We start from the raw sequence: 15,234 nt of genomic DNA, 5'->3' as shown, positions 1-15,234 counted from the left end.
ACTCCAATAAAGATGTTAAAAAAATAAATAAAGGTGGTTTTTGATCTTACATACATTTCTTCTTTTTTCTATTACACACCGTGTATCAGCAAGTTGAAGACATTCTCACCTACATCTCTCTAGCCTAGACTTTTCCCTTGAATCCCAGATCTTTATCTTCAAACGTGTATTTGGACATCTTTTACCTGGAGGTTCTTTAAGTACTGCAAAATTTAAAGATATAAACTAAGTACGCTCTCCTTTCCCTGTATTTACTATCTTGATATACGTCTTCATTTCCTTAGGCCACTTACCATCTATGTACTGGGTAATCTCATCTACACCTCCAGCTGAGACTTGTCACCTGAACTCCAGAGCTGCAACTTTAAATATCTACTTGGACATGTTTCACTGGACACATAACTACTTCCTTTCCCCATATTTTATATCTCAGTGACTGACACCAGTGTCTCTTCGTTGCCAACATCAGATATCTGGAAGTTATTCTAGACTCCCTAACATTTTCTTGAATGCACGGCCTCCTTTTTATTACCCCCAACTTTGCCTTAGTTCATTTCTTCATCATTCATCGCCTGAACCGGTATGAGTTTAACCCCCCGCTTTTTTATTTCCTTTCCACTTTAAAATATTATTTCCTTGGTAATTTTTTAAAAATCATAAACCTAATCACAACACTCTTCTGCTTCAAATTCTTACTGCTTTTCGAATAAAATTCAAGTTATTTAACCCGGCTTATAAGACACTTCATGACTCATTCCCAATCCTCAGTCTCCTTTTCCACCACTCTCCCTATGCACTCCCTGTCCCATCTATACCGAAGCTACTTGCTGTCCGCCATGTACCTCAAGCCTCCTCACACCTCCATGCCTCTACACATGCAGTTCCTTGCTTGTAAGATCCTTTCCTTCTCTTGTCCACTTGAGATATCCTTGCTTATTATTCTCCATTTAAGTGATACACTGAGTGATACTCTTCTGTGTTCTTTTGCTCACCTGCCCTCCATCAGTTAGGTCCTCTTTTCTAATTCTGATCAAGCACTGACCACATATCTGTTCTCCCACTAGAGTGGATTCCTTGTGTTTAATAACCATCTTACTCATCTTTGAACACTGGCTATGTAGCACAATGCTTAGCACAGAGTAAGTACTCATTAGATATTTCACTTGAAATTAATTGAATGAATTAATCTTACTCTAGTAAATGCTTCTCCCCTTCCCTCCTTAGTTGCTGATCTGTTTAAAAATAGAATAGTTGAAATTTATTCACACTTACTGTATCATAAAAGCAGTTTTCTCATTTTCATATGTGTTATCTCATTTAATCCCAACTACAAAGCTAGGAAGTAGATACCATCCTTTTCCTGATTTTATAGCAGAGGAATGTGATAATATGCCCCAACTCGCAGAGTTATTTTGTGGAGAAGGGGGACCTGAAGTCCATGGTTCTTACCCACTGTGCTTACTGTACCAGGTGATGTGCTACTAGGATACACATTTTTGTGTGTCCCTCAAACTCGATGGCTGCTCTGTCCTCTGTTCATCACTTCTGACTTTCTTCTCTTGTCAGGGTCACCAGGTTACAGTTTCTGACCTCCACCATCACTTCTCTTGTCCACCGCTATCTGCTTTTCAGTTCTTCATATGCCTCCCTTGCCTCACACAATGGCGAACTGTTTTAATCAACACGCTTCGTGATTGCTTCCTTCCTTCGCTGAGGTAGTGAAACAGCCTAATTACAGAGTGTCTAATGCAATCTTATTTTCGGCCACTGCTCATTCAGGGTCTGAGCCTTAATTTTCAGATACATACATTTTATTTGTCAACTTTTAGGTTAAATTACCAGTTATTACTTGAGATGCCATAAGCATGACTTCTTGAGGGTGTCTAGCAATCATTAAATAAAATTGTACACCTTTTAAAAACACATATAAAAACTTATGTATATTTGTTAATAATAAAAGAGCATGAAAGTTAGCATTTTTATCTATGATTACAAATTAAAAATGAGTTCTTTTATTTGGTGCCAAAAATCTAAATACATTCATACTGCATCAGTCAGCCCTGCTGGGGATGAAATGTTCCTTATAAATCAATATTCTAGACACTTAAGCTCACCCTTTTAGGGGCCAAAGCGTTAAAGAATAGTTAGCTGCTTTATGAATCCTTCTAAAAATATATTTCATATTTTACTGTCTTACTAGTCTTCCTTACCCTTGTCTTGGTGACTATCAATAATTACACTAGGTTGAAATGTGGCCATCTTTCAGTTTCTCCCACCTTTCCTGTCGACTATTATAAAATTTAAAAAAACCAAAATTGCTAAAAAAAAAAAAAGTTTTACAAATATTCTGCAGGGGTTAGGGCCTGGGACTTCAAAAGGCACTGGAGTAGGGCAGCCTGGACACCTTGCAGATGTAGGTATAAAACAGTGGGTTAGGTTTCATCTGGGAGAGTTGGTAGGCTACTGGGGTAGGTGGGGGCCAAGGGAAACCAACAGGGCATTGAGGCATGTGATGACCTCGTGTGTGTTGAGGTGACAAGAAATATTATTTGGTGCATGATTTTTCTAATCTAGAGGCTACTGGGGCCTACCCTACAACTAGCACACAGTGGAACTCAATCATTCAACACTTCTTGAACATCTACAGTGTTCTCAGCATTGTGCTAATCAACTGCTATGGCGCACCATTTGCTAAAAGCTATTACAATGACCTTCAGCATTCCTTTTTACATCCTGATTCAGGCTTACACATGCACAAATGTGAGCTTCGGATAAGTGACGTATTCCCATAGCACTTTTAGGATTTTAAAAACATTCCATGCCTAGAATCACCTAGAGAAAGGGTATCTAAATCACCTTATACTGTGTAAACAGGGCTTTGCAAATAACATGTTTTGAAGATGCCAACGATATTCACATGTTCCCAACAAACTGCAAATCCCTATTTCCATCATCCAACCAGCTCTTTCCTCCCAAAGCATCTAGAAAAAGGACCTGTCATATGATAAGCGTTCAATAAGTATTTCTGAATAAGAAAAGGAATCAACTGCATTTATTATTACATAGTACCCAACATAACTAGGGAGAAAACCTGAAGATTTTAAAAACTGGAATTACTCTCCCACAAAAAAAGAACTGCAATAAAATTTGAAGAATGTTTAAGGTGACTTTTAAGTACTGTGTTGTATTTTCTACTTTAATAAAAAAATCCAAGAGGCCAACAGACTAAAAATTTTAGCTTAAATATGGGCCTGTGAAAATCATTTAATAATAGAAATAATTAGATATAATTTTCAGTATGAATCATGTAATCAGTGGGTTATTGTGATCAAATCTTTCACAGCTCTAGTCCGATCAGATATCTACTAAGCTCCGTGAAAATACTTTACTGGCTCAAGCAAAGAACTCAAATGCTTTGCCTTTAGCCCCCTCTGATATATCAATGTTTCTTTCACACTATAAATAAAAGCACAAAGTTCTTAATTTTACAAAATCTACTAAGGAACAAACCTGAAACTTAGAAACAGTATCTACCTGAACACAGGAATTCCCACCACACAGTAAATATCACTTAGATGTATAAAGATCTGAAAGAACAAATACAGAAGTTAAAATGGAACAGGAAATGCATTACCAAATGACTGACAATTTGAAAACTTCCATTTTGAACCTAATATAACCTATATTTTAATAAGAAATTCCAAGGCTTTGTCATATCCAGAAAAATGTTCCATAATATTTTTTACTGAGCAGAGGCAAAGTAAATTTTAAGTACGTCTCATAGAAAAATTCTGAGGTCAAATTGTATACAAGGTATATTGAGAATCATATTACGAAGAACTCAAGGTCACCTTTCTTCCCAGCGATTCTTTGAATTACCTTAACTAAATTAGATTTTTCATCATTTTAGGTTAGAGACAACTACCTAAATCTACCCTAATTTTAGCCTCAAATAAGACTTGATGCCATGGTTAACAGAAAACTTTCTTTAAGCCAAATATACTGTAGCAAGGGTGACCTTTCCCCTCCCTACTATTTATAGGGGAGCTTCTTCCTTCTATTACCTTGTTATTTTTTCCCCAGTTTTATTGAAAAATAATTGACATATATCACTCTATATGTTTAAGGCATATAGCATGAAGGCTTCATTCATGTATATTGTGAAATGATTACCACAATAGGTCCAACTAACATCCGTCTTCTCATATAGATGAAAGGAAAAGAAGGGGAAAAAGGAACAACTTCTTCCTTGTCATAAGGACCCCTAGGATTTACTCTCTTAACCGCCTTCCTTTAAGTTGTATAGCAGTGTCAGCTGTAGTCGTCATGATAGGCCATGATGAGGATTTAAATGTCTCAAGTTATAATTAGTAGCCCACACAGATTTTAAAGAACCCTCCTTCTGTAGCCTGATGAGGCTTATGGAATTCTCTAATTCTGCTGTTTGACCTCAAGAACATTTGATTCCTGATACTTTTACCCCAAAGGTATTTTAATATAGTTTAATCAGAATTATTCCAATATTGATAAACTTTTATTAAGAAAAGAATAATCTGGAGTGAACTCCGTTTAGTCAGTTTAATTCCTTGATTACTGAAGCTAAACTTTCCAATTTTTTATATTATTCATTTTAGCAAAACTACTAATTGGGATTAATTCTTTTCTATTTAAAAGTTATATTAAAGATATGATATACCGATATTTTTATATATCAAATGTTATCAGGTATAGCTTTCCCCACTATGAAGGTTTTTCTATTAACTGTACAGAACAAAATTTGTTAAGATTTGATTCTTCTGTCAATTTTGGTCACAGATTTTTGCATTAAGTGGATGATAGGAATTAAATTAGATATATTTAGTTATGAGCTAAACTATGAGAAAACTATAATTCTGAGACAGTGAGATAGAGGCAGGGAGAGATGGAGAGGAGGAAACCAGGAGAGCTGAAGATAAGCAAAGTGGAAAGGGGCAGGTGAAGGAAGACACCCTTATGTCAAAACATTCTTGAGGTCAAAATATTTTGCATAACAGCAATAAAGAATATAAAAGAGGCACGACTTTTTAAAAGCAAAAAATTTCAAATAACAAAACTGAAAAACAACACAAAATCCGATTTGGCCAGCCATTACTCCATTTAAAGCTATATAACAATAAATTTATGAATTAACGAATCATAAAAGTGACTAAACTGGTCAAATTTATGAGATGGTTTTCAAAAAATAGTGAAGAATATTTGTTATAGCTAGAATTTGTTTTCCCATGTAAGTGTTTACTTTGTTCTAATTAAAAATTGTGTAACCTCCTTAAATTGATTTTGAAAATAGAGAAAAAGAAAAATAATCCCCAAACCCTAACAAAGCCACGATTAACACACTAATTAACTTTGTATTGGCCTTTTTGTTTTCCGATTTTTTTTTTACCATTAGCTAGAATTTCTTATTATACAGACTTGTTATTTATTATAGTGATTATAGAGAGCATCTCTGCAACCTCATATTAAATGTTCAGTTTAACTGTGACTAAACAATTCCATTCCAAAAGTCCTAATTTGGATGAGACATTTTCATAGTGAAAACTACTAGCAAAATTATCTGCAGTATTCTATTGCTAGAGAGGAAACAGACTGCTGGATCCATGTAGACATGATTTCTAAAACTCTAAAGCAAAATTGAAAAGCACAATAAAAGTTGTTGACATTGCAATAATACTGTAATAACTTTGCATGGGGACAGGTGGCTACTAGACTTATGGTGATTATTTTGTAACGTATGCAAGTGTCGAATCACTGTGTAGTTCACCTGAAACATAATATTTTATGTCAACTATATTTCAATTTAAAATAAAGAATAGTTGGCATCGTCTTTAAAGAATTAGGTTATAAGCATATAAAATAAAATGAACACTCATTACCTCTAAATTTGGATTCCTCAAATCTGCTTTCCATCCAAACTGTTTCATGAGAGCAATTCCAATTACTCTTCCTACCTCCTGGAAAAGCAGCAGGTTATAGAAAAGAATTTACTAAAAATGAAAATTTTAAGTTTAAATGTAAGCAAAAACTAACAGAGTCTGCAGGAAAATCAATCAGACTATCTGATGGTAATTTAAGGCTACAATATTAAAATATCACACGAAAGCATCTTCTACTCAAGGCAAAAAGGGTATATTTTACCTTTTCCACCCCCAACACGTCCTATGGCGTTAACGTCTACTTGTATGTAATCTTCATTCTTGTAATTTTATTTTATTATTATTATTTTATTCTTGTAATTTTAGATACATGAAATAACCAGATCATGGCCTGATAAATATGGTCATTCTGGGTTTTAGGAAACAGATGCAAGCTGAAAGATTAACTATTTTAGCTATGGCAATCCTATATGTTCAAAAATTACCAGCAATAGCATTAGGCTCAAACTTAAGGGTCTGTCTGATTTTAAGACTGGCCAAAGGACCTAGGCTTATGCCCTTTATATTACTGAACTTTGTAGGGTCTGTTCGTGGTCTCTGCTCTCCTTTTACGTCCATCTGTGTATTTGCATCTGGGTCCTGGGACAATCCCACATGCAGGACCTGGTGCAGAGCAAGAATTCAATAAACACAGAACCGAACTACAGAGGAAGCCAAAAAGCTTCAGACCATGATATTAGGATTTCCAAATGTAAAGGATATCTATTCGTTTAACGAAACTTTTAGGGAGAAAGTAAAAGGAAGTCTTTACATAGAATGGCATACTATTCCTCTTAAGCATCTGAGGTACAGTTAAGAAGGAAAATGCATTTTTAGAAGAGATTTAGTTATATGAGATTAGGCCTAGTTATCTGTCTGGGCCTGGTTTATGTATTCTGAGAAAGGTTTTTACCTCTTTTTAGATCTAAAGAGTAATAAATTCTTTTAGAACACGGTAACCTACTCTGGAGGGGGAAAGTATACCTGTGCAGTAAAGGTCTTTGCAATGGCTCCACTGCAGCGACAGGAAACTCTGAAAGTTAAGTCGTTCTGGTTATGAGTATCAACTGCTTCTGCTACATCGTTCTGAAGTTCTTCTTGAGATTTGTCTCTTTTAGTGGTAAAATTTCCTTGCTCCAGTGTTTCTTCTTCTATTTGTTTTTCCATTTGGCATTCCTTATTCTCTTGTATCTCTTGCATTTGTGCTGTTTTCAATTTCTTAGCAATGATGTCATTTTCTCCCACTTTTCTTTTTAGTGGGTTAGCATTTTTTTGAGAAAGTTTTACCTTTTTTGCATCAAGTTCAAGAAGATTTTTCCAAATTGAAATGGCATTCAACCAACTTTCAGGATCATCATTTGTAAGTCTCTGCATTTCATTAAATATTTTTCCTAAATAAATAAAATCTCAGTTTACCCTTTATTGAAGCTATTCATCACCCCCCAAATCCCATTACCTTTATTTCTTTAAAATAAGAAATTTTATTAAATTGCTACATGAATAGTGACTTCCCTTTCATCTGGAATTTATATAATTTAATGTAAGAATATTGTACAGAATAAAGTTCATTCGTATATTCCATACTTAACGTCAAAACTGTTTTAAAATTCCTACAAAGTTATCATTTTCTTTAGCAAGATCATTTGTCCTACGATAACATATGCATCTCTTAATATACTTACAGATCTAGAGCATGTGTTGATCTTTAAAATAATGCTGATCTTGCCTACAAAAATTAAGTTTAAAAAAACAGAATAAACTGCAAAACACAGAGCTCAAAAACAGAGCAACTAAATCTTGGGACTATTTTAGACCATACAATATTAGCACAGATAATAAAATGATTTCCCACAAAGTAACACTTCAGATATACAACCCATTCATAACTTAGGGACTGCCAGCCATGCTCGATAAAATGTAACCTTTCCTTGATGAACAAGGGACATAAAAATGACCCAAGAATAATTACTGTAGTTCTCTAAAGATGAAAGTGTCTGGAATATTGGGATGAAATTTTATTGACCCCACAATATAATACCTTAGGATTTGCTTTAAAACCATTTTTCTGCCCTGTCTTGATTTCTCACCATTTGTATCTTTCTTGACACATTTTATTATAGACTATATGATGACATGGTCTCTTGTGCACAAGCAGCAATCAAAATGAGGTTTAAGGCAATGTTTTATCCAGATGTATCTGATCCTATTTTGTTGCTTTTATCAAGATCTTTACATTATTTCAGCAGCATATTTATAAAATTAGGGAGTGGGCAAGAAATCTCTTAAGCCCTCTTTAACGCTAATGCTTTATAAATGGGTATAAGTTTTTTCAAAACATTTAAAGTTCCCCAAACAGGAAATTTTACTATGTAGTATTTTTCCAATTATATCACTGATCAGTTAAAATTTAGATGGTGACAGTTTTGACCAATTACTTAAATCAATGCATTTTGGGTTATTACGTGCTCCTAAATCTAAATAAATGCACTGACCACACACAGTTCTAGAGAAGGTGTCTGATCGTAATTCTTAAGGAAGAAATGTGACTTAGGACACTAAAATCTCAGAAGACAGGCAGCAGATTGCAAAGAGAAGAGACATAATTAGGTGATAATGTTCAGGAAATACAGAAAAATAACTAATTAACGATCCCACGGATCTGAATGAATCTTAAAAATGTGAAATGGCTACATATTAATTACCAAGCAGAAAACTTTGGAGTACAATATATCATGGGGGGTAAAAGCAATAGGTATACACTGTACCTTTACTTACAGAAGAAACATTAAATGGAAGCTGTTTTTTAATCAGCAAAAATAACCTTTCTGCAGATTTTAATTTTTTCAGCATATTCAAGTCAGAACAGGTGGTGAAAAAAACTTTTCCTGAAATATATTCAACCTAGAGATAGAAAAAATAGATATTAATGAATTAAAACATAGCACCTAGACTAACAATAATAAAAATGACCATTTCTGAAGTATCTACTATTTATCAGACACTGTACTAGGCACTCTGAATACATTTTTTTCCCCCTCATCCTTATAAGAGCCCTCTAGGGTAGATTTTATCATCCCCATTTTATAGATTAGGAAATTGAGGCTTAGAGAGGTTAAATAATTTGTATGAAGTCACATAGTCAGTGACCAAGATCATAATCTTTCTATGTTACCTTTTGGAAAGTGTGTGTGTGCACACACTACTAAAAAAATAGAACACAAAATACTCATTAATTATCAAATCTCACTCAACTGTTAAGAGTGGGCAAAGGAAAGGTATAATGGAGAGGACAAATGAGGTGTCTAGCCCAAGGTTAAAATAATCAGTAGGTATTTCTTAAACATCTACCTCGTGGTCTACAAGGAAGCATACAGTATAAATCTTAAAGATGAATAATAATGTAATAGGCATACAATGACATACAAATTAAAATGTAAAATTTATAAGACAACAATCTGCATTAAACCCAGAAGAAAACTAAAAACTTAACATAATAAACGCACTGATAAGTTGTAGGTACAATAAGTAGCACCAACGATGGAAGCCATCGTTAGTAAAAGTCTCGGGGAAGAATCCTATAAGACTCAGGAAGAGGGATTCTAACAAAAGAAAAAAGGGCAAGAACACACAGATGGGAGTGACAACCTGGCTGAAGTAAACTGTAAGTCAGCATGGCAACATTTGCTGCGTGATGCTGACTGATGGTGTCAGGTGGATGGATGGTGTAGCTCAGGCCGGCTTGATAACAGTCACAAAATTTCGAGTACCACAGATGCTAATGGTCAAGCATTACAGGCTTTTGATGAAAACTATGACAGCACTAAATTAGCTGGCAGAAAAAATTACTGTGGAAGAGGCATAAAGGACTGAGTGGTGAATGTGATGCTGGAGGGAGAAGTAGATTACTGAGGAAGAAATAATGAACCATTTGGCTGTGGGAACTGGAAAATGGACAGAAGCAAGAAGTATGCATCGAACAGAAAGAGGTTTTGGAGACAGGATGGCTATGTGGTCAGTCAGGGAAGAAAGGAAAATGAAGAGAGCGCTGGCTCACAGAGAGTCGAATGAGAGAGTCACAGCAAATGGTGCTTAATGCCAATGGAACCCTAAACCTTTTGGGTCATTCCAACGTCCTCAGGTTCAGGATGGATGTGGACAGTCCTAGCATTCTCCTTTTAGCAGTGGCCATGGGCTGACTGACATGGTTTTATGTCATTTCCTAGGACTAAGGCAACCATGGAATTTGGGGGGTCCCATGTGCGTAGGTAGCTCCCATTCAATGGGAATTTGAACTCCAAATGTTTTATGTTTGATCTGAACTGGTCTAACTAAGCTTTGCAGATGGTAATTTCTGAGGTTACCACTCTAGCTTGATGAAGAAGAATCTCCACTGGGGAAGCCCTAGGTTGATAACAATTAAAACCTCAATATTTCCAGTTAAAAGAGTAACAAGTTCTGGGGCTCTGACATATAGCATGGTGATTACAGCTAGTAATACTGTATTATGTAGCTGAAAGTTGCTAAAGGAGTAGATCTGAAATGTTTTCACCACAAAAAAGTAATGGTGCTTATATGACGGGATGGAGGTGTTAGCTCATGCTATGGTGGTCATCATTTTGCAATATATAAATGTATCAAATCACCTTAAACTTACATAATGTTGTATGTCAATTATACCTCAAGAGAGCTGGAAAAACAAATAAATTAAAAAAAAAAACAAATAGCTTAGGTACCAGCAATGTAGCTGACCAAGAGAGATGGAGGAAATAGGGAATGAGAAGAATGTTTAGGAATCAGTATTTAAGGGGATAATGAAGTAACTAAAACAAGAACTTCTGGTTTCTACAATTTACTTCTTTCTCATTACAAAGGTGACATTTTCCCTCTAAAGTCAAAACTAAATATATACCTCAAAAGTGCTTAGAACTTGGAGACATAGTTTTAAAAAGTAAATTTTTAGAAGTTTAGATTTTATGTTACTTGACCTAAAAATATAGCTGATGTTAAGCCATCACAAAACAGATTAACAGACAGGAAATACTTTGTCAAGGTTCTGGGGGAACTGAAATAAATACGTTACTGACAATGTATGGTTTTAAGATCCAAGTCTTATAAACAAACTGAGGCAAACATCTAGACCAGTGATTTTAACCTAAGTAGTCTAGACATTAAATTTGTTATTTAATTGTACAAAGATCTTATCTTTTCTCATTTACTTGAGTATCAAGGGAAACAGTTTATATAATGAACTTCCTCCAAAAATATCTGTTTTTGAGGGGGGTGTGAAGAACAAAAAAGTGTGGACTGAAAATAAAGTTAATTAAGAGGACCTAAAAGGTCATTTAATTTATTGGGGGTACCCAATCATAAGAATAATATGTGTTGAGGCACTAAATACATTCTCAAAACCAAAAGCAACATTATTCTCTTTATTTAAAAAAATTAACATGAGGCCTACATTCCTTTTACAAGAAATGAGCATGTAATCAGAAGTAGTTTATTAAGTTGTAAAACAGCCACTGTGAGAATCAGTCACATATATGAAAGCACTTTAACAGTTCACCCTTCGTAAAGACATTGTATCTCAGAGTAGTAGAGAGATGAATTTTGGTGTTTATGATTTCAAACACTGAAGCTACCGTTACTCATTTTTTTTTAGTTTGTAACTGATCATATTCAATTACAATAATTAGGGAGAACTGTGGCATTTTAGAATATTTCATCCCAGTATTTTTTCCTTGAAAATTTATTTATATATCCAATCTGTTCTTTCCATTTGGAATTAAATCATTAAAAACTGCCTAAAACCACCTGGTTTTATGTCTAACACTTCAGAAGATGAAATAACAGCCTTTATTAAAGAAAAAAATAGCTCTGTTATTGGCTAGCATTATCTAGGCAGTTAGCAGTTTTACCTTTCTTTTAAAATTCAGGGATTCAAGTCTGACACGAAGATGAAAAGCTTAAGCCTATGCAAAAAAGTAAGGTACAGTAATATAGGGTGATACCAAAGTTTTCCTAACTCTACAGATGCCATTTAATTTCGGAATTAATTTTAAAGCGCTAAGTGAAGGACTGAGGTGGGGTGTGAGCTTTTTTGGATCATTTTAGAAGAGAGAATTAAAAATATATACTTTACTACATTAAATGAAAAACTATGAAACAACTCAACTATCTGCTTAGCTGTACCCCACTACCCTCTATCATCATGACCCCACTAAAAAAGTAAAAACAAAAGGACCTGGGTTCATTGTCTTTGCTATGTGGATTTATAAAGGCTGATTAATCAACTGACAGGGTTTCCTGGCCAGCTGGCATTGGAGACACCTCTACTATCTTCAAAATTACTGTTCCTGCTTTTATTGTTATAATAACAGTATTTAACACGTTAAACATTATTACAAAGTAAAGCTTAATTTTACCCAACACTTTTTTTTTTTTTTTTTTTTTTTTGCGGTACGCGGGCCTCTCCCGTTGCAGAGCACAGGCTCCGAACGCACAGGATCAGCGGCCATGGCTCACGGGCCCACCCGCTCCGCGGCACGTGGGATCATCCCGGACCGGGGCACGAACCCATGTCCCTTGCATCGGCAGGCGGACTCTCAACCACTGCGCCACCAGGGAAGCCCCCCCAACACATTTCTTTATAAAGTACTCTACACACTACATACTATAGTATATATTTATATGCTATAAATTAAATATTTAAAAATACACAGGAACCTATAGAGAGGCTTGCCCCACCACCAGGAGAAAAAAAAATCAAATCTGAATATGACCAAGTGCTAGCTATAACTTACAGGACTCCGATTTACAGGAAACAGAGGATAGAGGAACATATGAAACCACACCATGAAGAAGCAAATGGCAAAGACTGAGAACAAGCAGAGACCGTCTTTTTTCTAATAATGCAGCATATGCAGACTGGGTCAAGCCATCTGTTTTTCATACCAAGAACTCTACGTTTACATTTTAAAAACTCAGTGCAGCAAGACGTCATGGCCACACAGGGTTTAAGGAACTGGACCCAGGTCCCAGCCTGCCTAGGTTGAACATGATAATATGCTCATGCTTGATTTCAGATAGCTTGGGTGTGAACCCCAGCTCTGCTGTTTTCTGGTTCCACGACTTGAATATTTTATTGGACTTTACCTGTGCCTCATTTTCCGTTTCTGTTAAATGTGGAGCCTCCCTCATACCATAGGGCAGTTGTGAAAATTGTCTGACACATATTAAATGCTTAATCCATGTCAGCAGTTGCTATTGTTGCTTTTTTAGATTAGCTACATTCAATACTCTATGACATTCTGTGACCAAAACCACAAATGGCAGGTAGTCTAATAAAGACTGATGCCATTCTTCATGACCCCTCTATCCTCCTCTCCCCACCCTCTCATCACTGAAACACCTTTTGTGGACCTTCAACACTGCAGGAGTCCTGGGAGTAGAGTGGTCTATTTCTTTCATTAAGCTTTCATTTTCCAAAAACACATCATTCACGCTGTCATATATATCCCACCAAGATACTGGAGCACTTTTCTCTTACATCCTTTTCCTGTTTTCAAGAACCAGGCTCAGCACGTCCTAGAACCTAAACTGATGTTTAAAACCTGCTTCGTTTCATTGAAATTAACAGCGTATAAATGCCAGCAACTGTTAAGTTCCTCCTCTGAGGCTTCCAAGAGAATTTTTCTAGCTACTATTTACTGCGTGTTTAAGGTGTACGTTACACACTCTTTATCATTTAATCCTCCCAAAAGGCCTAAGAGATAAACATAATCATTGTCGGGAAACTGACAAAAACAGCTGAACCTGAAGATTATATTTGCATTTAAAGGATGGAGAAAGGATTCTGACAGGTCTAATTCTAATTATAGGCACTATCACTTTTCTTTTAAAGAATCCATGAAGTAACTTGCGTCAAACCCTCTTTTTAACAAAACTGCACGCGTGACAGATACGCGGTAACAGATGGGCAGGGAAAAACGGCTGGCGGGTCTTTCCGGCAGTAATTAGAGGACCTGCCAGCAGAACTCCGAGGGCTGGGACGTCGCCTCCGTGGGTTCGCGGGGCGAGAGCGGGGGGCTCACGTCGCTTTCCCGGGTCTGGGACGGACCCCGGCGGGGAGGCACCACGCCCAGGGCCGGGGACTGGGCTGCCCTGCTTCCCGCCCGGGCGCGCGACCAGGCCGACTCACCTGCGTGGCCGCCAGCCGCGACCGCACCTCCCGCATCAGGAAGGGCTCCAGGCCGCGGCCCGCGGTGCAGAAGAAGCGGGCGCCCGCTGCAGGCCCGGAGCGGCGACCGTCCGGCACCGCCGCCATGGCGGCTCGGGGTCACGTGGCCTCGGGTACGCGCGCCTCGGCGCTGCGGACCCGGAGGCGGCGTTCACGCGGCGGAGGGCAGGGTGTTGCCAAAGGCGAGCCGGCAGGGAGGTCCCGGGAGGGGGCGATCGGCTGGGAAGGGCCATGTGGGTCTCCTAGGTTAACTGCTTGGAACCCCCTTGATTAGGAATCTGGAATTATGTACAATCACAGGTGGAAGGGATATGATTGGGATCTATAATGCGCATGTATAAAAGGGATATGATTGGGATATATAAAAAGGATATATAAAAAGGATATATAGGGCTTCCCTAGTGGCGCAGTGGTTGAGAGTCCGCCTGCTGATGCAGGGGACACGGGTTCGTGCCCCGGTCCGGGAAGATCCCACATGCCGCGGAGCGGCTGGGTCCGTGAGCCATGGCCGCTGAGCCTGCGCGTCCGAAGCCTGTGCTCCACAACGGGAGAGGCCACAACAGTGAGAGGCCTGTGTACCGCAAAAAAGAAAAAAAAAGGATACACACACACACACACACACACACACACACACACACACACACACACACAGGGTGGCAGAGTTTATTTCAGAAAGAATAAAGACTGCCATCGATCTGTTAGATCTTTAGCAGATGATATCATGACACATCTTTGCCTCTGATACTCATGGCCTCGCGGTGCTAAAGAAATGAATGATGATTATAGGGAAGCAACGTAAAATGTGGCAGACTATAGGGGCTAACTGATGTGACGCTTGAAATATCCATTAGATTTCACCCCAATTCTCTTCCCGAAGTGGATAAGATTACTGGTTTGTGCTAGTAGTGAGATGTGTGAATGAGAAATCCTATTCCAACTGATAAATTGTTGGTGAATAAAACAGATGAGTAACTTGTTAAAAATATTTTCAAATCAAATATTTTTTTAAGATGGGAAAATAAAGCCTTAAAAAATGATTTCTCTGTA

At 37.2% G+C, this 15,234-nt stretch overlaps 1 protein-coding gene across 5 annotated transcripts in view; it reads right to left on the bottom strand.

Annotated features, from left to right (window-relative positions):
* Positions 1 to 14,274, bottom strand: part of THUMPD2 (THUMP domain containing 2) — a 45,667-nt gene extending 31,393 nt beyond the window's left edge. For 2 of the 5 annotated variants that reach the window (XM_060026753.1, XM_060026754.1), the window contains exons 1-5: positions 14,149 to 14,274; positions 8,717 to 8,852; positions 6,936 to 7,342; positions 5,913 to 5,990; positions 3,535 to 3,587 (exon numbers count right to left, since the gene is read on the bottom strand). In XM_060026753.1, the coding sequence (XP_059882736.1) occupies positions 3,535 to 3,587; positions 5,913 to 5,990; positions 6,936 to 7,342; positions 8,717 to 8,852; positions 14,149 to 14,274 (800 nt within the window). The remainder of the gene's footprint in view (positions 1 to 3,534; positions 3,588 to 5,912; positions 5,991 to 6,935; positions 7,343 to 8,716; positions 8,853 to 14,148) is intronic. The other 3 variants (XM_060026755.1, XM_060026756.1, XM_060026757.1) reach the window with 2 other exon arrangements.
* Positions 14,275 to 15,234: the final 960 nt, after the last annotated feature.

This window comes from Delphinus delphis, chromosome 12 (genome assembly GCF_949987515.2).
Source record: "Delphinus delphis chromosome 12, mDelDel1.2, whole genome shotgun sequence".
In the NCBI taxonomy this organism is placed as follows: domain Eukaryota; kingdom Metazoa; phylum Chordata; class Mammalia; order Artiodactyla; family Delphinidae; genus Delphinus; species Delphinus delphis.
Note: the sequence above shows the minus strand (reverse complement) of the source record. Positions and strands in the feature narration are given on the sequence as shown.